Consider the following 23,045-nt stretch of genomic DNA (forward strand, 5'->3'; position numbering starts at 1 on the left):
GCAGAAGGCCAGGGCAGAATGGAGTTCTGAGAGAGAGAGGAGCGTTATAGAGAAGATGAAGAGGCGTTTGAAAATCTAAGTGACAAGATTCAAGAAGAGGCTTAAGAGTAAGGAAAGGAGGAAGATGAGAATCGGAGCTAACAGTTGAAAAGTGTGAACCAGTTCGGTTTTGACCGAGACCGGATCTGCCACAACAGAACCACAGAGGTGAAGAACTGGCAAGCCATCTGGAAAAAACTTACCCACTAACTTGCAGATTTCCTCCCAGATCAGGGGCAGAGGGGTGTTAGACATAATAATGGAAATGAAAGATCTCCAACTCTCACTCTTAGTCATACACTTGACTTCTGGCGCAAAAGCAAAGAATCAGGCGTCCATCAACAATGGTGTTTCTTCCAGGCCGCACGCTTACAGTGGACAGCCTGAGCACAGGCTGCATTCCACCAGGGAATGCACTTCTGTGCACCCCGGGAGGTAGAGCGAGGAGGGCAGCATCAAAAACTGTCATGAAAGGAGGAGGGGGTCTTGGGAAAGAGGAAAATCAGAGAGGTTGGAAAGAGTAACACAAAGGTAAAGAGGTTCCAAACAGCCTTGTCAAACTTCCATCTAGGGAAGGAGAGGGGAGGGTGAGAAGAAAAGAAAAGTGAGATGGATGGGGAAAAGGTCACTTATGTAGGTCATCAAGAACCCGCCAGGTGAAGTCCATATAAAGAGAAGATGAGCAGAAAGATCAATACAGGAAAGGGTGGGGAATCAACATGAGTGGGTTTGCCAGAATTCACTAGTTATAAATGAAGAGAAGTGAGCACAAATGGTTCAAGAAGGCATCCCCGGGTGTTTGTCAGAATATCTCCCCAGAAGGTATGCTGACAGTTAAAATCATCCAAAAGGAGCACAGGCTCTGGTAAAGAGTCCAACAGGTGTTTAGGATCATGAAGAGAAAGCGTAAAATTTGAGGGGAGATAAACGGAACAGACTGTATACCATTTACTCACAAAGATACGGACCACAAAACACTGAATGGGTAACTGAAAAAGTCGGGGGATGAAGGGAATATCACGACAGATCAAGAGAGCAGTAGAGTTATGCGCAGTAAAAGCTGGAGGAGAAAAGAGAAAGTAATAACTATGCCAAGTAAGTTTTATTGTTTTCTTTTGGGAGGGAGTTCTTTGGTTGTTCTACCTCTTCCCCTCACTTCATTACACACGCAAATCACAATAGCGTGATGCTTCAATGAACAAATCCACAAGGGCCGTGACGAGGATTCGAACCGTCAGAAGAGGTAGAACGGCCTATTGACATAGCTAGAGTGCATGGGGGAGTTGTGTAAAACCCTGGTTTGTGTCTCGGAGAGGCTGCAGGATTCAAGTAAGTTCAGTAAAACTTCTGGTTTCAACTCTTTTTACCATGTCGTAGCTCAGTCGATAAGGCAGCGTCTGCGATGATCTAAGACGTAGGTTCAAATCCTCGTCACGGTCCTTGTGGATTTTTTCATTGATGCATCACGCTATTGTGATTTCTGTGTGTTTTTGACAATATTCAAATGACTTATGCTGTATGAATCCTAATGTGCTTTATTAGATTTGATTTTTGTTTAAAGTCTTTTTGACACTCTGAACAGTGATATGGTTTCTCTCCTATATGAATCCTCATGTGTTTTCTTTTATATGATTTTTGTGAAAAGTCTTTTTGACACACTGAACAGTGATATGGTTTCTCTCCTGTATGAATCCTCATGTGTGTTATTAGATTTGATTTAAGTGAAAAGTCTTTTTGACACTCTGAACAGTGATATGGTTTCTCTCCTGTATGAATCCTCATGTATCTTCTTAGATATGATTTTTGTGGAAAGTCTTTTTGACATTCTGAACAGTGATATGCATTCTCTCCTGTATGAATTCTCATGTGTGTTATTAGAGATGATTTTTGTGAAAAGTCTTTTTGACATTCTGAACAGTGATATGGTTTCTCTCCTGTATGAATCCTCATGTGTCTTCTTAGATATGATTTTTGTGGAAAGTCTTTTTGACATTCTGAACAGTGATATGCATTCTCTCCTGTATGAATTCTCATGTGTGTTATTAGAGATGATTTTTGTGGAAAGTCTTTTTGACACTCTGAACAGTGATATGGTTTCTCTCCTGTATGAATTCTCATGTGTGTTATTAGAGATGATTTTTGTGAAAAGTCTTTTTGACATTCTGAACAGTGATATGGTTTCTCTCCTGTATGAATCCTCATGTGTGTTATTAGATTTGATTTAAGTGAAAAGTCTTTTTGACACTCTGAACAGTGATATGGTTTCTCTCCTGTATGAATCCTCATGTGTCTTCTTAGATATGATTTTTGTGGAAAGTCTTTTTGACATTCTGAACAGTGATATGCATTCTCTCCTGTATGAATTCTCATGTGTGTTATTAGAGATGATTTTTGTGGAAAGTCTTTTTGACACTCTGAACAGTGATATGGTTTCTCTCCTGTATGAATCCTCATGTGTGTTATTAGAGATGATTTTTGTGAAAAGTCTTTTTGACATTCTGAACAGTGATATGGTTTCTCTCCTGTATGAATCCTCATGTGTGTTATTAGAGATGATTTTTGTGAAAAGTCTTTTTGACACTCTGAACAGTGATATGGTTTCTCTCCTGTATGAATCCTCATGTGTCTTCTTAGATATGATTTTTGTGGAAAGTCTTTTTGACACTCTGAACAGTGATATGGTTTCTCTCCTGTATGAATCCTCATGTGTGTTATTAGAGATGATTTTTGTGAAAAGTCTTTTTGACATTCTGAACAGTGATGTGGTTTCTCTCCTGTATGAATCCTCATGTGTGTTATTAGATTTGATTTCCGTGTAAAGTTTTTTTGACACACTGAACAGTGATATGGTTTCTCTCCTTTATGAATCCTTGTGTGTGTGTTATTAGCCATAATTTATTTTTAAAGTCTTTCAGGCACATTCTACAGTGATATGACTTTTCTCCTGAACGGTCACTTATTTATATTTTGATATTTTTTAAAGTAGTTGTAGTACATTACTACTACTAAAGTAGTAGTAATGTATTTATTTTTTTCTCTAAATGTTTTGTATGCTATTATGCGAGATGTTTTCATAATATAATTTTAAACATTCAACACTGATGACATTTTTCTTTTGAATAAATATTTGTACAGTTTTCTTGATTGTATAAACCTTTACAGCTATTTGATCCAATAAGCAAGTATTATCTAATGAAATATTCTACATTTCATTAGTTAAGTCTTGTAGACAATTATTACTAGTATTTGTATCCTTTATAAATTGTTGTGTTCTTTATAAATCTTAGTAATATATTTTTTATATAATTTTAAATGCATGAGCTTTTATTTATTACTAAAGCAAATATTGTTAAGAGATGCCAAAAACACTTGGACTGTCGGATACATAAATAATTCAAGTAACTACATAGTAATCAGTATAGAGTAACCAGAATAGAGCACACAGGTTATAGTGTTAACTCTGTTGTCAACAGATGGCATTCAATATCAGATAAGCAATTGGAATAATCTAACTTTTGTAGGAATATAAAGCAATTTAATTACTTGTCAAAGACACAAGAGAATGGAAAAAAGTTACAATATGTAAACCACTGGTATTATTCATAAATAGTAAGATAATATTGTGCTTATTATATTATAAAATGTGCTAGACATAAAATATACTCTACAATATTTCCTGTGAATCAGCAAGTGTAAAAGCAAACATACAAATCTACGTCTCCACATGCGTTCACCAGCAGGAAAGTTAGTGTCCGTGTATAACTTTGTAAACATTACAAACAAATCTTGTGGCAATTTTTTTTTTTAAGATTTAGCAAAATGTCTTTGTATAGGAAAATTAAATATATTATAAATTTATTTATAATTATACTGTTTTATCATACTGTACATATAGCAACAGCAGAGAGGGATGGTTTATTATAAATACAGCCACAGTATTAAGATGTTTCACTACAGAACCTTATTATAAACATCACCACAGAACTATGGGATGTCTTATTATATATATAACCACAGAACTGAGGGATGTCTTATTATATATATATAACCACAGAACTGAGGGATGTCTTATTATAAATATAACCAGAGCACAAGAGTCAGGTACAGTGGACCCTCATGTGGTCTGTCATTTGCAAAAATATATGTATGTGATTTTTACAAGAACTTACTGATCCAATGTACCATGCACATTGTTATTTTTAAATCCCCTATACATTCATGTAAATATGTAAATAAATAAATAAATTCTGAGCATAAAGAACACTGATATATTATCTTATTTGGAGAGCCTTTTGAGCTTAAGAGCAAATTACCTAAGAAAAAAATCATAATTACTATACAGTATAAAGATTATTTATTTTAAATGCTTTCTCAACATTTACAATGGCTCACATAGGAGAAAAAGTATGTAATGTTTTAAAACTGAAAATATATATTAAACTTTTTTATATTAGAACCTGATTATAAAAATAATTAATTTGAAAATCTTAAAATGTTTTCTTGCCAAACAATAGTATTAACACTTTGAGGTTCCACAGACTGATTATCTCGTCATTTATTTTTCTACTGAATGTGTTCCAACGACGCAATACTGAGTCACTCATTAAAATATTTTTTAAAAATTTAAATTTTATCAGATCAATCTTGTAGTGGTTTTAAAATAGGCGCCTTTAGATTGCACACAATTTGATACCAAAATCAAAGATATAACATGAAACTTGATGTCCAAACACTTGAAATATTATAAATAGGCCTATGGTCCGAATATTAAAATAATTGTTAAAATTCTATTTATTGTCCTATTATCTTGGGACTAGTTTTAAAATGCGCGCCGTTTTATTGCGAACAATTTGATACCAAAATGAAAGATGTAACACAAATATTTATGTCAGAACACTGGAAAGATATAAATAAATTTGTGATGATGAGCGTCCAGAATTAAAATATTTGTTAAAAATCCAGTTATTGTTCTATTATTCTGGGACTAGTTTTAAAATACTCGCCTTTTTATTGCGAACAATTTGATACCAAAATGAGCGACCTAGCACGAAATTTGATGTTATCAAATTGAACGAGTTGAACATTAGGTTGCAATGTACAAAATGGTGCTCGTTCACAAGTAACTTTAGGCTTTTCTGCGGGGAGGCACTCCAGCCTTTTGTACATTTTATTCTTACACATCTGTAGGGAATTTAATTGCGAACACAATGATACCAAAACGAGCGACGTAGCACGAGAATTAAGGTAAAAAAATGGAAGGAGAATGCACATGTTACTGATTTTGTGCGTTTTTGCCGACTTTACGCTTTGCTGTTGGGAGTCACGCTAGGCTTTTGGACATTATATTTAAACACAGCTGTAGAGAATTTAATTGCGAACACAATGATACCAAAACGAGCGACGTAGCGCGAGAATTAAGGTGAGAAAACTGGAATGAGTATACACATTTGGGTGTCACCGCGCGCTTACCCGCACGGAGGGGCCACGATCCCCCAGTCAACCGCGAGTTTCTACGGAGCGCGAAAGTGTTAAAAACAATACTGTACCACATACACAATGAACTAATACCGAGATTTTAAAATTAATGATACACCAAATTTAATTTAAATACACATTTTCTTTGTTACCATAGTGCATGAGATGTTAATAATGCATGACATATTGATAATACATATAGTCATTCACATGAGTGTGCTGAAGACAGTCTTACCCATCTACATGTAGTATTTCTTACACCATAATGTGTTTCATAATACTGCTGACAACACGTATGCAGTATATCTGACAGTGTGTGTGGATGCTGACACTGCAGGTATTATTCAATACCACTGGGTCCTGACACTGCAGGTATTATTCAATACCACTGGGTCCTGACACTGCAGGTATTATTCAATACCACTGGGTCCTGACACTGCAGGTATTATTCAATACCACTGGGTCCTGACACTGCAGGTATTATTCAATACCACTGGGTCCTGACACTGCAGGTATTATTCAATACCACTGGGTCCTGACACTGCAGGTATTATTCAATACCACTGGGTCCTGACACTGCAGGTATTATTCAATACCACTGGGTCCTGACACTGCAGGTATTATTCAATACCACTGGGTCCTGACACTGCAGGTATTATTCAATACCACTGGGTCCTGACACTGCAGGTATTATTCAATACCACTGGGTCCTGACACTGCAGGTATTATTCAATACCACTGGGTCCTGACACTGCAGGTATTATTCAATACCACTGGGTCCTGACACTGCAGGTATTATTCAATACCACTGGGTCCTGACACTGCAGGTATTATTCAATACCACTGGGTCCTGACACTGCAGGTATTATTCAATACCACTGGGTCCTGACACTGCAGGTATTATTCTTCTGGTGACTGTAGGAGCTGTGAAAGAAAGGATTGAGAGATTACCAAGTCGTTTAAAGTCAACAAATACCAAATACAGAATCTTTGAAATCTAGTAAAGATTTCCCAAATAGGATTTTTTTTTAATAATTCCAATACTATAATGGGTCTTTCTCCAAATAAAACAAAGATATACAGTATAGGTAAAATATATAAGCCAGCAGACTGTAAACAGGTACAAATCCCTGCACACAGGAATCTTAGCAGATACAGTACATAGAAAAAGGCAAACATAATTCCAATCTACAAAAATGGTATCCAAGAAGACCCTCTAAATTATAAACCCGTATCATTAACAAGTATGGTAGTTAAAACATTAGAAAAAAATAGCTAATACCAAATGGGTTGATCCATTGTTGTTAACACAACAATGGGTAGAACACCTGGAGAATACAATAATGACATCATAATGGACAGACGGTATGGTTTTCGAACAGGAAGATCCTGTGTAACAAATTTACTTAGTTTTTATGAATCACAGAGATTCTACAGGAAAGAGATGGTTGGCCAACTGTCTATCTGGACCTAAAAGACCAGCATTGATGTAATGAAATGCCATCTTCTGGGTGAGACCAGAGGCTCCCTGGAGCTATCCGGGCTGATATGAGTGAATTAGACCGTGGCATCAGCCAAGTGAATGGAGTTCTTAGGCCTAACAGGGACCACAAACCAGAACCTAGGCCCCCCTCAGAGTGGCACAAGGAGCAATGGCCTATAGAAAGCCTCGTGAGGTTGGAAGCATTCTATGTCTGCCATCGACCAAGACAGGCACCAAAGAAAGGTGGGTACCCCAAAGCAAACCCTATCTGATTAAAAAAACCAGCGTTGAATGTAATGAAACGCCATTTTCTGGATGATTCCCGGAGGCTCCCTGGAGCTATCCATGGCTGATATGGATACCCTAACTATTTTGCATCAGTCGATATGGGTGGCGTTCTAGGCCTACCGGGGACCATGAGCCAGAACCTGGTCCCCCTCAGAGAGGCATGGGGAGCAATGGCCCATAGAATTGCACATGTGATTTGGAGCATTCTATATCTGCCATCGACCGGGACAGGCACCCAGAAAGGTAAGCGCCATAAAACAAACCCTTATTCTGGTTAACAACAAAAATCGACAAACAAGTGGACAGAACTCCCCCAGGAAAATGAACTAACAAGCATGATGTCACACGAGCCTCGCCGCCGCATGTCTGCGCAACTCCCCCCTCCCCGGGAGGGGGAAGGGGGAGCCCCAGACCCCTGCGCCGGCGATCCCCGCCCCAGTTCTGAGGCTGGATATCAAAACCGCAAAAAAAAAACGCCGACCGGAGGGCGGGAGGGTGCCGGGGAGCCTCCGGGACTCACCCAGAAAATGGCGTTTCATTACGTTCAACGCTGGTTTTCTGGGGGGAGCTCCTACGGCTTCCCGGAGCTTATTCACCAAAGACTACCTAAGAAAACAAGGGGACATACCCGGGAGGCGGTCGGTGAACCACACCTCAACACGAAGTTGAGACAACCCAAGGACCCCTCCGGAAAGCAGCAGGCACATCATTCGCTAGAAAAAGGGAGAACGGCTGCAGACGAAGAGACCTATGACCACGACCACAGGAGCCAAAAACCACTACGCCTGAGAAGAGCATGAAGCTCTGCCACACGACCCCCAGAGGCCAATGCCAACATAAAAAGAGAGCCGAGGCAAAGCAAACCTGAACCGAAGGAGCCACAACAACCAAGGAGAAGAAAAACAGGAGAGCACCCTTTCCAAAGACCAGAACGGTACAGGCAGTGCATGAGCAGGCCGGAGGTGAAACAATGCATGAGACAGCCTGCGAAACGGCACAGAAGGAACATCGATACCAAAAGCTAGCAGCAGAAACCAAGGTGCCAGACCCAGGAACGGCCCCAAGCGCCTCTACATCCTCCGCAAGCCAATCCTATGACAGCCCCAGGAGGGAAAAGAAAATGCAGGACCAAAACGAAAATGCCCCAAGCATGCAAGTCCACCGCCACAAGTGCAGCCGACAGGGAAGGATCCCGCATAAGGAGCCTCCCCGCACCAACATCCCGCAGAAGGGCAGGAGCAAAAAGACTCATTAAGAGGAGCAAAATCGCCCCCATGAAAATGAGTAGTGCCGAGACAGCGCTAAGAGAAGAGATATGAACAGAATAACAAGGCCAAACACCCAGAAACTGCCTGGAATAGGACCCACAAGCCCTAGAAAAGACCAGAGGGAAGCTCAACCGAATGACGACAGACGTACCAGAAAACGGGAAGGAGCAAAACCGTCCCGAACCTCCGAGAACAAAAAGAAGCAAACACAAAGGACGAAGGCACAAAAACCCCATCACACCCGAGACCAAAAGTCATGCAGAAACCCCAAGAAGAGGGGGACATGACGGAGAAGGCCCGTCCCGGAAAAAAGGGGCGAAGACCGTAGAAAAACACCCACCGACAGGACAGAAGCAAAGGGCACAATGGACAAGGAAACCAAGCCCAGGGAGGGGCCGACGCCCACAAAGCACGTGCGGAAAGGGGGGAACAGAAAAACCCCACACTACAAAACCGCAAGCCCCGCCCAGAGGGGTAGAAATACCCCGGCGGGGACCAACGGGGCCTGAGGCCCCTCACGTTAGCCCCCCCCCAGCCCCGGGAACCCACCCTGCAGGCCCTGGGGCCGAGCTGTCCCCCCAAAGCCCCAGCGTCAAGAAAAACCCCGGGGCAGCCGTGAAAAACACTAAGGAAGGGAGCCACTAGGCTCTGGAACTTGAACCAAAATCGGAGGATAGGCGAGGGGCGAGACGAAGACCCCAAGCTCATCCCCAGCCAGCTCAACGAGGCGAGGACAACGAGGACAGGACAGAGAATCCAAGGAACATGGAAAAACCAGGCCCGGCACAGCAAGACTGGCAAGGAAGGAGGGCCCCAGAAGGAGCATGGAAGGGCCGAACAAAATGCCACAACCAACCCCGACACGCAGCCGCAGTACCAAAACCACAGCAGAACGTCACCACACTCCCTGAGGAAGCAACAGAGAAGATAAAGATAAATCGGAACATGAGTGGCACCCAAGGGGACACAGGCGGAAACCGAGCACCCAACTGAGCCACAGGGACGGTAGAAGAAACGTGTGCAGTGGAACAGGCAATCGAAGGAACACATTACGCAGCCCAACTAGGGCTGTCCCCATACACAGCCCCAAGAGCAGAAACGAGAGCGCCCATGAAGCACAGAATCCGCTCGACAGGCGAACGACAGGGGAGAGGCAGAACCAAAGAGCCAGATCCCAATCCTGCAAGCACAAGGAGGCGAGCACAAAACGCCCTCGACACAGGAAAACGTACCACCGAACAGGCAACCCCACTGTTGCACCGTGGAACAAGGTGGAGGCGGGGCCCCGAACTCCAGCAAGGTTAGACAAGCATAGGAGAGGGGCAGGAGGAGTACAGGCAGGAGCCGTCTCAGAAGGGCCAAGAGGCCACCCACAGACACCCGTGAACCGAGGAAGGAATCAGGTGGAGAGAACAAGAGCTGCCCTGTATGGGCTAATAGCCCTGCAGTAGGCACCTCAGGTGGTACGGTCCACGTTCTCAAGTATGTATGTACACCCATTCCTACTTCCAAAAACAAAAACAGCGTCAGGACGAAGGAGACGTCATACCGCACCAACCCACCTGCAGAACATAGGCTCTGTGGGCCATGACGCAAGCCTATGAGTCCGTAGCCGCCGGAGGCGGCCAGGGTGCCCATGCTGGAGAGGAGAAGGGGAGCAGCGAAGGAGGCTCCCCACCCTAGAATGCAGGGAAAAAACCTTGTGACTTCCCCACAGCGGCACTCCAGAACACCCCCAAAGCAACGGGGCACGGATTGTATTAAGAAAAGAGCGAGAGGCGAAGCCCCTGAGAGAAATGGATGCAGAACACCACGTGTGCACACCGCCTGGAGCCAAAACAAACTCCCACGGCACATGCGCAGGACGCGAAAGAAAAGTAGCCCAACAAGGCGACAAGGAGCCCAACCGGCGGCAAGGAGCCCAAACCGCTACAAGGAGCCCAAACCGCTGCAAGGAGCCCAAACCGCTACAAGGAGCCCAAACCGCTACAAAGGAGCGCAAACAGCTACAAGGAGCCCAAACAGCTACAAGGAACCAGTATGGAGGCAAATTCCGGGACACGCAGGAGGTAAGCCGCAAAGGCCAACTGCACCACAGGCGAAGAGATGCAGGTAGCCGAAAACCTCTGGAAGACTGAACCGAAAAACCACAGGGACACGGAACCGACCCAGGGAGGAGCAGAACCCAAGCCCAAATCGTACGCAGTATGGGGGAAAGAAACCCCACTCCTCGCAACAGTAAGCCCCGCTCAGAAGAACGGAAATCCAGGCGGGGCGCAATGGAGCCCAAGGCCCCCTCTCCCCAACCCCAGGAGCCTCTACAACAGGCCCCAGGGCCAAGTCGCCCTCCAAAGCCCCGGCCCCACAAGAAAAAGCCGGGGCAGCCGAGAGAGCTGGAAGAGAAGGGGCCCACTGGTTAGACCCCGGAGCATCGGCCGGAGGAACAGACTCAAATGCCTCCGCAGCTACCCCGGACGGGGCAACCCCCGAAACTGCCCAAGTCTCAGAACCTCTAACCCCGCCTCGACCCCGAAGCCTGCAGATGCGTAGGGGCCGGAAGCAGGAGGGAGAAAAACAAGGGGAAGTGGAAGGAACCAAGGCCGAAGCAACCAAGGCCGAAGCAACCAAAACCCCCAAGTCTGGGTCCCTACACAAAGCGGGGCAGCATCGTGGCGTCCAAGGAAGCGACAAACCCGAGCGCGTTGCAACAACCTACCTCGCAATGCGCGAGCTGCCTGCACCCATGGGAATTCATCAGCAGACTGGGTGAATGGAGTCACGAACAAGCAACAAAGCTCGCAGGACTCAGGGTCGAATGTGTCACCGACCCAACAGGCAGCATGACGGAGGCAAAAAACAAGGAGAGTCACCCTAAGACAAAGGGACAGCAACCCTCAACTCGCACAAAGCGAGAGGGGATGCAAGGGTCTCCACTATCGGACCCGAGAGCCCCTGGGGGGTTTCCCAGGGCTCCTAGACTGGGTCTGCTAAGGGTTATCCCAGGCAGGGCACTGCCAACTGGCGCCCCAAACTACCAAGCAAACTGCTAAAGCTGAACCCACGGGACGTGTCCACCCGTGAGGGCGAAGCAGGGGGGGTGCCACCACACAAACAAACCTAATATAAGGGGGGGGGAACACAAGGGAGACCCCCCTACCAAGGTAAACAAGGGAGGAAAAACCCCCAAACACTTGGGGCAGCTAAACGCCAAGCAGCAAAAAGCCAACAGAGGTAGACTCAAGGTGATTTGTGGAAGGCAACCCCAAGCCCCAAGGGTGGTACTTACAGGGCACTCAGGGAAGGTGACCCTAAGCACATGCAGGCCGAGTACCTGAGAATACTACTCCCAGCTCACACGACCACCGTAGGAGCAGCACTGCAAACAAGTCACAGCACTGAGACAAGACCGGAGCTGGAGCCACACGACCGTGCATTATCCCATCAGCCGAGGAACTGGGGCGGGGATCGCCGGCGCAGGGGTCTGGGGCTCCCCCTTCCCCCTCCCGGGGAGGGGGGAGTTGCGTAGACATGCGGCGCGGCTCGTGTGACGTCATGCTTGTTAGTTTGTTTTCCTGGGGGAGTTCTGTCCACTCGTTTGTCGATTTTTGTTGTTAACCAGAATAGGGGTTTGTTTTGTGGGGCTTACCTTTCTGGGTGCCTGTCCCGGTCGATGGCAGATACAGAATGCTCCAAATCACATGTGCAATTCTATGGGCCATTGCTCCCCGTGCCTCTGTGAGGGGGCTAGGTTCTGGCTCGTGGTCCCCGGTAGGTCTAGAACTCCACCCACATCGACTGATGCAAAATATTTAGGGTATCCATATCAGCCATGGATAGCTCCGGGGAGCCGTAGGGGCTCCCTCCAGAAATTGCTACTGAAAGCCAAACTGTTGAGAAGAACTCTCCAAACTAAAAACGAACAAACGAGCATGATGTCACAACCATCTCCGTGCCACTGTCAGTGCAGCTCCCCACTTCTGCAGAAGGGGGAAGGGGGAGCTCCAAACCTCCCACACCAGCTATCACAAACCTCCGACCGGAGGAAGGGAGGGTTGCCGGGAAGACTCCGTGTCTAACCCAAAAAATGGTGTTTCATTACATTCAACGCTAGTTTTCTGGGGGAGCCTCTTTGGCTTCCCGGAGCTACTTAACCAAAGATAAAAACAAGAGGGACTTTCACGGGAGGAGGTCGCCACTCGCTCCAGGGGCACCATGCAAGCGCTCGCTTCCAAGAGAAGCCGGACCTGGGACAAAGAAGTCATCCGAAAACAGGAGCAATAGACCCAGGGGTTCAGATGGAACAAGTCCAGAATGTACCGCAAGTCCGCACAGTCTCGTTTCAGAACCGGAAACAGGCGAGAAACCGACCTGAGGGATGAGGACTTTTGTCCACACCCAAGCAAACCCACTCCAAGATGACCCAACAGAGAGAGAGAGAGCCTGCCCTGCCAGCTCCAAGCCCCCCGAAGAAGGAGGGGCCACCCAATGCCACTGCAAGCCGCATGAAGAGACCCGAAAAGCCGACAAATCGTGGGACCAGGCGTGAGCAAACTGTACGAACCTCTCCCCCCCAATTGCCTCGTCAATAGGATGACCAACGAAAGGGCCGAAGCCCCCTTATGAAAAGCCGATAGATGAGCAGAGCAATTACCGCTCCAACCAGACGTCGTCGGCCCGGAAGGCTGTTCCGACTCTGAAAATGGCACCACTGGCATACCACGACAAGAGGAACCTCGAACCCTGGGGCATAACCCTTTTGGGAAGAAACCCCACGGGCCCCCCTAAGAACCAAAAAGTCCAAGATGGGACGACAACTAGAAACCTCCGTTTGCAGAAACTGCACCATCGCATACTCTGCAAACAGAAAGGACAAAATGGGCATAGAAAACCTAAGAGCCAGAGCTCAAGCGGATTCCAAGGATTGAGCGAGCACCGCCTGATGGCACCCAAAACGAGAAGCAAAAAACAGAGACACTGCCTCCCTCAGGATCGGCACAAACAGCTTCAACAAGGCAGCCGATGCCCGCACCACTGCGACCAACGTACCAGAACTAGGATGAGCAACCAACCCCTCTATGTCCTCCTTAAGCCAGTCCGAAGACAGCTTGAGAAGGGAAAAGAAACGCAAGACCGAAGCCTAATGGTCACAGATGAGTAAGTCCTCAGCAACCAGGGTAGCCGAAAGGAAGGGAACCTGCACGCGAAGCTACACAGGCTGACATCCCAAAGAAGGACAGGGATGTCCGTGACACTGCTACAAACAAGCAGTGAAGCGTTCAATCTCGCCCCCCGGGTAAATCTGAACAACTGTCAGGGCCTCTCGCCACTGAAGCATGTGGGACCGACAGAACATATGCCATACCGCCATTGAAAATACAGGCTATATTGCCAAAGAGGACGACTCCGGAACCTCGTAACGCACCTAGTAAAGAAAGGAAAAACCGATCACAAATGAGGCAGGATCCATTATCGAGGCACAATCCAGGTCGTGCAAGAGATGGCCTCGAGCCACAATGGCCTCCCGCACCTAATGGGGCACGATGCGGGAAGCCGAAAACCTCCGGAAGCGAGGAACAGAAGTACCAGAAGGATCCCAGGGAGGGGTTGATGCTATATCAAAATCGTATAGGGAGGGAGAGGATAAGAAAACCCCACCCCCCTGCAACAACAAGCTTCGCTCATAGGGTACCAACACCCAAGCGGGGTCAAATGGAGCCCAAGCCCCCCCCAAGTCAACCCCCTCCCTTGCCTCGGGAACCTCCACATTAGGACCCGAGGCCGAGTCGTCCTGCAAACCCTGTGCCTCAAGAGATAAGGCAGAGTCCACCGGAAAAGTTGGAACAAACAGGGCCCACTGGTCACACCCAGAGGCACCGGCTGGAGAAAAAGGCTCGAATGCCTCCGTCATCACACCAGAAGGAGCATCCCCTGAAACTGCCCGAATCTCACCACCAACTAAACCCTGCCCTGACTCTGAAACCCTTAAACACTTCAGAACTGGGTGCAGAGGGTCGAAGAACAGCAGGGGAAGGACAAGGGAGGCATGGACGAAACAAAGTTGAGGCGATAACAACCCCAAGTTCGAATCCCTATATGCAAAACTGGGCAGGCTCGTGGCATCCGGGTTAGTAACCAACCCAGCGCACTGCAGCAACCTAAAACATGCATGCAACGCCGAAGCTGCCTGCACCCGAGTATTAAGATCAGTGGATTGGATGAACTGGAGTACAAGCAAGGAACACCACTCGCAGGACTCCGGGTCAAAGGTGTCACGGACCCAACAGGCAGCATGAGGGAGGCACAAATTGGTGATTGTCATCCTGAGACAAGGGGACAGAGCAACCCTCAAACTCACATGAAGTGAGATGGGACCCAGAGAATGCATCCATCGGACCACGGAGCCCTAAAGGGGGTTTCCAGGGCCCTTACATGCTCTGCTAAGGGAAGCCCAGGCAAGATACTGATAACTGGCACCCCAAACTATCCAGCGAACTACTAACAGTTGAACCCTTGGGAGGTGTACACTCACAGGGACCTAGTAGGACCACCAATTTATATAGAAGGGGTACCAACACCAAGGGGCAGACCCCCACCAGGCAGGAAACAAAAATAAAAGAAAACCCCTGCATGAGGGACAACGACCCGGTGAAAACTAGCTGCACAGTACCTTGCGCCCCTACCAGTGACAAAACAAGTGGTGCAAGAAACACCCCAGCTGACACCAAGGCAATTAAGCAATTACCGAGAAGCAAAAGATTCTACAGAGGCAGACCCCAAGCGACTTGTGGAAGATAACCCCAAGCCACAAGGGCAATACCTACTGGGCACCTAGGGAAAGGAACCCTAGGCATATGCAGCCCCGAGTACTTGTGAAATTACTCCTGGTTCACACACCACCACAGAACAGGACCACACCACAAGGCACAGCACTGGAAATGACTTGAGCTCAATCAGGGCATTAGTCAATGGAGTTCAGCCTACCGGGGACCATGAACCAGAACCTGGCCCCCTCAGAGAGGTACAGGGAGGAATGGCCCTGGAAAACACCCCATGGTTGGGGGTTTTCCTTATCTGCCATCCAATGGGGTTAGGCACCCAGAAAAGTAGGCATAACAAAACAGACCCCACATGGTAAGAAAACTGCAACCAAAAACCGGAGAGGCAAAACACCCACCAGTCCCAAGTTAACAAGGGAAACAAGCAAACATCACACTTTGCCGTCGCACCACTCGTAAGCACAGCCATCCCCTCCCCGAGAGGGTGATGGGGGAGCCCCGGACCCCTTGTGCTGGTTACCTAGCAATCCAGTTCGGAAGCTAAGCATCCAAACAATGAGAAAAAAAAAACATCAGCAGGAGGGAGGGAGGGAGGGTGACTGGGAGCCTCCAGGGATCACTGAGAACTTTTCGACCTCCAAAAGCACTGCGCCTGAATATTGACCCAAGAAATGGCAAACACGGCAGCCAAAGCAGCAAACTTCCTAACGTCATGGGCGTGCAGACAGATAGCAGGCTGGCTAGACTTAACCACCATGCTGTACGGCCATAATAAAGGACAATTCTGTGGTGAGCCGAAAATAAATTCTGCGCAAAAAATTATTTTCTCTTGTTAAATTGTAGCCTCTGATCACAGCAAAATAAAATTAAATATTGTATGTGACATACTATAGCCATGATGGAGCTGAGAAGTTGAGCAAATAATGGGCGCTGAGCGATAAAGCTCTCAGGGTCACTAGCAGACGCCACCTCACTCCCTCTTTCACCAACACCTCTCTCGGCAACATTCCTTCTCCCAACATACTCATTTTGCTGTTATTACACTATATACACACACATCATATACAGTATAAGAATCTACATTTGTTTTCAACATAGCGAACCACTAAGCTGGTATGCTGAGTCCAGACAATAACAGGCTGCCACACAGAATCAGTAGACGACGCTACCTCCCTCCCTCCCTCCCTCACCAAGATTACTCCTCCCACCATACTGCGAACAGGGCTAATTATCACCACAATCCTGCTATTATCAGAATCCTGGTCACTAAATCCTGTAAATTAATCATTTTCCACAAGTTTATTCTGTAAAGGAACATGAGAATTCATTTCAACATTCTAAGATGGACCAAACAATGGTAGGGTGCTGTGGCTACCTGCATAGTGCTGTGAACATCTTGAACAGAACATGAGAACATAAGAATAACGGTAACTGCAGAAGGCCTATTGGCCCATATGAGGCAGCTCCTATTTATAACCTCCCACTCATATACATGTCCAACCTATCCCACAACAGCATTGTGTTCACTGATATCTGGAAATTGTACAGTCTTTATCACAGTCAGGCTCCTCTCTAATACTATCATGGCTAAATAATACCAGTTACATATATATTTTTACAATTTTAGGCGATGCTGTGGTCACAAGCTGAACAGCGATGCTGTTAGCTCATGCTGTACTCACCTAATTGTACTCACCTAATTGTGCTTGCGGGGGTCGAGCTCTGGCTCTATGGTCCCGCCTCTCAACCGTCAATCAACAGGTGTACAGGTTCCTGAGCCTATTGGGCTCTATCATATCTACACTTGAAACTGTGTATGGAGTCAGCTTCCACCACCTCACTTCCTAATGCATTCCATTTGTCAACCACTCTGACACTAAAAATGTTCTTTCTAATATCTCTGTGGCTTATTTGGGCACTCAGTTTCCACCTGTGTCCCCTAGTGTGTGTGTGCCTCTTGTGTTAAATAGCCTGTCTTTATCTACCCTATCAATTCCCTTGAGAATCTTGAATGTGGTGATCATGTCCTCCCTAACTCTTGTGTCTTCCAGCGAAGTGAGGTTTAATTCCGTACCTCTCCTCGTAGCTCATACCTCTCAGCTCGGGTACTAGTCTGGTGGCAAACTGTGTGCCAACCTTGGTTGCTAACTCAGTACTGAGGGTCTCACACTTAAGAACGATTTTCTTTAAAAATGGGGTCTGTTTAAAGGAGTCCTGAGACACAGGATGTGAGCCTCGTATACCTGCAGAAGTTTTGAATCGCTCCCTATACCTGAGAGCGCCACTCTGCGCACCCCCGATCTAACCCCCAATCTGGTGCTCTGCGTACCCCCAATCTAATGCCTCAAGGCACTCTGCACAGTGCGGTGGTTAACCCTTAAATTGCACAACACTTTATATGACATGTTGAGTAATTGACGCACGGCTGCGCAATATAACGTTTTGGAGTACTACCCGCTATTTAAACTGAAGTTTAAATAAAAATAATATAACTCCATAAAAAATATGGAGTACTATTTAAATGGCCCACAGATACAAGGGGTTCACATCACCTTCTGCAGGGCTCTTGTAAACAGACGCCATTTAAAAAAAAATTGTCGGCAACATTCCCGGGTGTGGGGGCCTCAGTACTGAGTGAGCCACCAGGGCTGGCACAAGCAGCATGAGCTCACAACACTGCTGTTCAGCTTGTGACCACAGCTTCACCTAAAAATGTCAAAAATATATGTAACTGGTATTATTTAGCAATGATAGTATTACAGAAGACCCCTGACTGTGATAAAAATTACTAGGATTCTGACAATAGCAGGATTGGTGTGATAATTTGTGCTGTGCTGTGAGATGAGTAATGTTGCGGGTGGGAGGGCTGAAGCATCGACTGCCGAATCTGTGTGGCCACCTGTTGCTGTCTGCACTTACTATAGTACCCCTCACCATAGTGGTTTGCTATGGTGAACAAAACATGCAGATACTTATATATAATGTCTGTATATAGTGAATAAAAGCAAAAACAGTATAGTGGGAGGAGAATTTTGGTAAAGGAGTGAGTGGCAGCCAGTGGCTGGCTGGTGTGCCGGCCACTCCTTGCTGCTTTTTGACTCAGCATACCAACTTAGTGGTTTGTTATGGTAAAACACACATGTAGATACAGTATCGACTATTTAACAGTCTCTTATTTACCAATCTGCCGGTTCCATTGACCGGTTTGGGAGATCCGGTATCTGGAACCTCATATACCGTCTGGCGGTCGATATTGGGTTTGTTTCGGTATCGGCGGGCCCTCACATGGGAACGGGCCACCAACCTTGAAGGTATTGAGGGAGGGATGGGAGGTAGTGATTGAGGGGGAGAGGCAGGGAGGGATAGAAGCAGTGAGGGAGGGAGAGTGTTGGTACATCTACGCTTGTATGGTGAGTAAAGGCACAGAGATGTAGCTACTCACACAGTCAGCTAGTGGCGGCCGCCCTCACGGCCAGACGCACTAATATTTCTCCTACAACAATACTGTTTGTGGTGTTATTACGCTATATACACACATTATATATAAATATCTACCTGTTTTATTCACCATACTTGTACAAGTAAACTGGTATGGTGCCCAAAGACCATCGTGGTCATCAGTAAACAACATGATAAGTCCTGCAGACGACGCTCCACCCTCACCAAAATGGCGGCTCCCAACCTCCTACTCTCGCTGTTATCTCACACTATACACACGTTATATATAAGTATCTACATTTGTGTTCACCATAGCGAACCACTAAGCTGGTATGTTGAGTGCAGTCAATAAAAGGTGGCCACACACACTCAAAAGACAACGCCACCATCCTCCCTCCCACAGCACCAAATATCACCACAATCCTGTTATTATCAGAACCCTGGTCAGTTTTATCACAGTCAGGGGTCTTCTGTAATAATATCATCGCTACATAATAGCATGAACAAGTATATTATGGCATTTTTAGGCGATGCTGTAGTCACAAGCTGAACAGCAGTGCTTTGAGCTCATGCTGCGTGCATCAGGCTTGGTAGCTGACTCAATACTGAGGCCCCTAACACCCGGGAGTTTGGCCCACGATTTTTTTTTAAAATGGCGTCTGTTTACAAGAGCCCTGATGAAGGTGTGGTGAATCCTGTGTATCCGCAGGCCATTTAAATCTTGCGTAGTACTCCAAAGCATCACATGATCCGATGCGCAATTTACTGCAAATCGGTCAAAGCATCATATGATGCGATGCGCAATTGAAGGGTTATGGAAACTTCAGTCTGTGCACATTGCTTTTAGGAAACTTATTTATTTGTTATTACATAATTACTAGTACTTATTTCATTTGTTTTTGGCAATGATTAATTGTTCTAAAATTTATGGTAATTCCTGTAACCAGGTGGTCCCTCCCGACGCTCCCCTCCCACCCTCCCGACACCACCCACCCACCCCACCACCTCCTTCACCATGCATCTATAGAGCCACAGGCAGACGGGATTAATACAGTACGAATTTTTATCCGGCCAAACCAGCTTTTATCCAGTTCCTGTGGCCATTTTGGCCGGATATTGAGAAAACTTTATCCGGTCACAATTTTGGCCGTATAAGGGCGTTTTCCGGATGTTCGAATCCCGGATAATCACGGGGTTACAGTATATACATACACACACTGTATATACCCATGTACATGTGTGTTCCCCATAGCGAACCACGAAGTTAGTATGGCGAGCAAAACAAGAGTGGCTGCCACACAGAGAGGGTACCTGAATTCTCTCCCTCCCTCCCTCACCACAATTCTTCCTTCCACAATACTACGCTCAACGCTAATTATAATCACAATCCTGATCACAAATTCCTGTAAATGAATAATTGACCACAAGTTTATTTTGAAAAGGAACCTAAAAAGTCGTTTGAAGATTCCTAGATGGACGAAATAATGCTGTGGTTAGTGCTGTGAACATCGTGAACAGCATTGAATCACTGATATTTGAACATTGTACCCAGTCATTATCACACTCAGGCTGTTCTATAATACTATAATGGCTAAATAATACAAGTTATATACAGTGGTACCTCGGAATGCGATTGTCCCTATATGCGAGGTTTTCGGAAGGCGAGCAGTATTTACTCCAAAAATTTGTCTCAGAAGGCGAGGGTTACTTCGGGACGCGAGTTTGTTGATACGCGTACAGGCCGACCTAGCGCGTGCTGGTTCGGCGATCGTTGCCCCTCCGCCCCGCCGCCCCTCAGTTTACCATTGTCTCGCGCTCAGTGACTACCCCCACATCAATTCTTCTCGCAGATTTTCAGTGTTTTGTTGGATTTTTGGTGATTTGTCTATACAATTTGTTATTATATATCTCACCATGGGTCCCAAGAAAGCCAGTGGTAAGGATAAAGGCCAGAAAGCTCATGTGAGGATGACAATAGAGGAGAAACAAGAGATCATTCGGAAGCATGAGAACGGTACACGTGTTGTTGAACTTTGTAGGCAGTACAACAAAGCCACATCAACAATATGCACTATACTTAAGAAGAAAAATAAGATTATGGGTGCTAAAGTGGCAAAAGGAGTAAGAACATTAACGGCACAAAGACCACAAATACTTGAAGAAGTGGAAAAGTTGTTATTAATTTGGATACACGACAAGGAGTTGAGGGGTGATAGTGTTTCGGAGGCCATTATTTGTGAGAAAGCCAGGGTGTTGCACGAAGACCTTCTAAAGAATACCCCTGCAACGAGTGATGCAGATAAGAAAGAGTTTAAGGCAAGCAGGGGCTGGTTTGAAAAATTTAGAAAGAGAAGTGGTATCCATAGTGTTACAAGGCATGGGGTTATGTGATGTGATTATGGAAGGGGACTCCCCTTCCAAACAGTAACTCCTCTCCTCCTCCCCCCTCCTCACCATCTTCCATACGCCTACAGCACTCGACAGCAAGGTAAGTAATAACTGGAACACAGTTTTGTAGGTTTATTTAGATGAATTAGGTAAATTAGGTATAAAAATTTAGTTTGATGTGGGGTTTTTGGGGTAGTCAGGAACGGATTAATTCATTTCCCTTTATTTCTTATGGGGAAATTAACTTCGGAATGCGAGTTTTCGGAAGGCGAGGCGTCTCCAGGAACGGATTAAACTCGTATTCTGAGGTATGCCTGTATATATTATGACATTATTAGGCGATGCTGTGGTCACACGCTGAACAGCAGTGCTGTGCGCTCATGCTACGAGCACCAGCCTTGGTTGCTCACTCACTACTGAGACTCCCACACCTGAGAATGTGGACCACGATTTTTTTTAAAGATGGCGTCTGTTTACAAGAGCCCTGTGGAAGCTGATATGAACCCCATGTAGCCGCGGGAGTTTTGAATGGAACGTGAAAAATACAAATACCCGGAGGCACGTTGCGCACCTGAAGCCTGGGCCTGCAGGCGCGTTGCGCAGTTAAAGGGTTAAAGAGTGTGCAGAGGCTGAGGGATACCTACTGCAACAAGATTTTAATTGTGATGAAACAGGACTGTTCTGGAAAAGATTGCCTAAGAGGACATACATTACCAAGGAGGAAAAATCCTTGCACAGACACAAGCCTATAAAAGATAGGGTTACGCTTGTGCTGTGTTCAAATGCAAGTGGCGATTTGAAAATTAAACCCTTGCTAGTGTATCATTCTGAAAATCCAAGGGTTTCAAACAGTATAAAGTGCAGAAACACCAAATGTGTGAGATGTGGAAGGCTAACAAAAGGGCACAGAGTGACTAAGATTTTTTTTCGGAGTGGGTGAATGAAGTGGTGTGCCCTACCATAGGAAAATATCTGCAGGACAAAGGTTTGCCACTCAAGGCCCTGCTTCTCCTCGACAATGCTCCTGCTCATCCTCCAGGATTGGAAGATGAATTGATGCACAGATACAGTAAATTTCTCACAATAAAGTTCCTTCCTCCTAACACCACCACTCTAATTCAGCCTGTGGACCAGAAAATCATAGCGAATTTTAAGAAACTGTATAAAAGGGCACTTTTCCGGATATGTTTTGAAGTGACTGAAGCCACAAACCTCACTCTCAAAGAGTTCTGGAAAGACCATTTTAACATTTGTAGTTCTTTAAAACTCGTTGACAAAGCCTGGCAAGAAGTGACTCAAAGAACCCTGATCTCTGGCTGGAGAAAATTGTGGCCTGAATGTGTGACAGAACTAGACTTTGAGGGGTTTGAGCCTGTAAATGATGCGCCTATTGTTCAGGAAATTGTTACTCTGGGCCAGCAAATGGGCTTGGAATTGAACGATGATGATGTGGAGGAGTTAGTGGAAGAACACAATGAAGAACTGACCACCGAAGAACTCCAAGCCCTTCAAACGGAACAGCAAGAAGACTCAGCCGAGGATGTTTCTCCAGTGGAGGAGGATGAGGCAGTAGCGAATGTCCTTTCTGCAGAAATTAAGGTGGTGTGTCAGATGTGGGAAGAGATGCAAACTTTTATTGAAAAGACTCACCCAGAGAAAGCTGTAATAGGCCTTAATCTTTTCAATGACAATGTGATGCCTTACTACAGAGACAGCTTGCGAAGAAGGGAAAAACAAGCTTCCATGGACAGATTTGAGAAAATCGAGCAGTGAGCCACAACCAGGACCTAGTGGTATGCAGGCAAAACGTGCCAGGGAGTGCACACCAGAAAGGTCCTCACTGCCTGATGTTATAATGGAAGGGGACTTCCCTTCCAAACAGTAACACCT

General features: G+C 46.0%; 1 protein-coding gene and 1 long non-coding RNA gene across 2 annotated transcripts in view; both read right to left on the reverse strand.

The window, feature by feature from the left end:
• Window positions 1-1,119: 1,119 nt before the first annotated feature.
• Window positions 1,120-5,994, reverse strand: LOC138357085 (zinc finger protein 271-like). The gene has a single exon (XM_069313633.1). The coding sequence runs from the start codon at window positions 2,929-2,931 to the stop codon at window positions 1,549-1,551; it is 1,383 nt and encodes a 460-aa protein (XP_069169734.1). The 5' UTR covers window positions 2,932-5,994; the 3' UTR covers window positions 1,120-1,548.
• Window positions 5,995-6,200: 206 nt separating this feature from the next.
• Window positions 6,201-23,045, reverse strand: part of LOC138357167 (uncharacterized) — a 75,058-nt gene continuing 58,213 nt past the window's right edge. The window contains exon 4 of the long non-coding RNA XR_011224846.1: window positions 6,201-6,438. This is a non-coding gene — a long non-coding RNA (uncharacterized lncRNA). The remainder of the gene's footprint in view (window positions 6,439-23,045) is intronic.

This window comes from Procambarus clarkii, chromosome 76 (assembly GCF_040958095.1).
Source record: "Procambarus clarkii isolate CNS0578487 chromosome 76, FALCON_Pclarkii_2.0, whole genome shotgun sequence".
In the NCBI taxonomy this organism is placed as follows: Eukaryota; Metazoa; Arthropoda; class Malacostraca; order Decapoda; family Cambaridae; genus Procambarus; species Procambarus clarkii.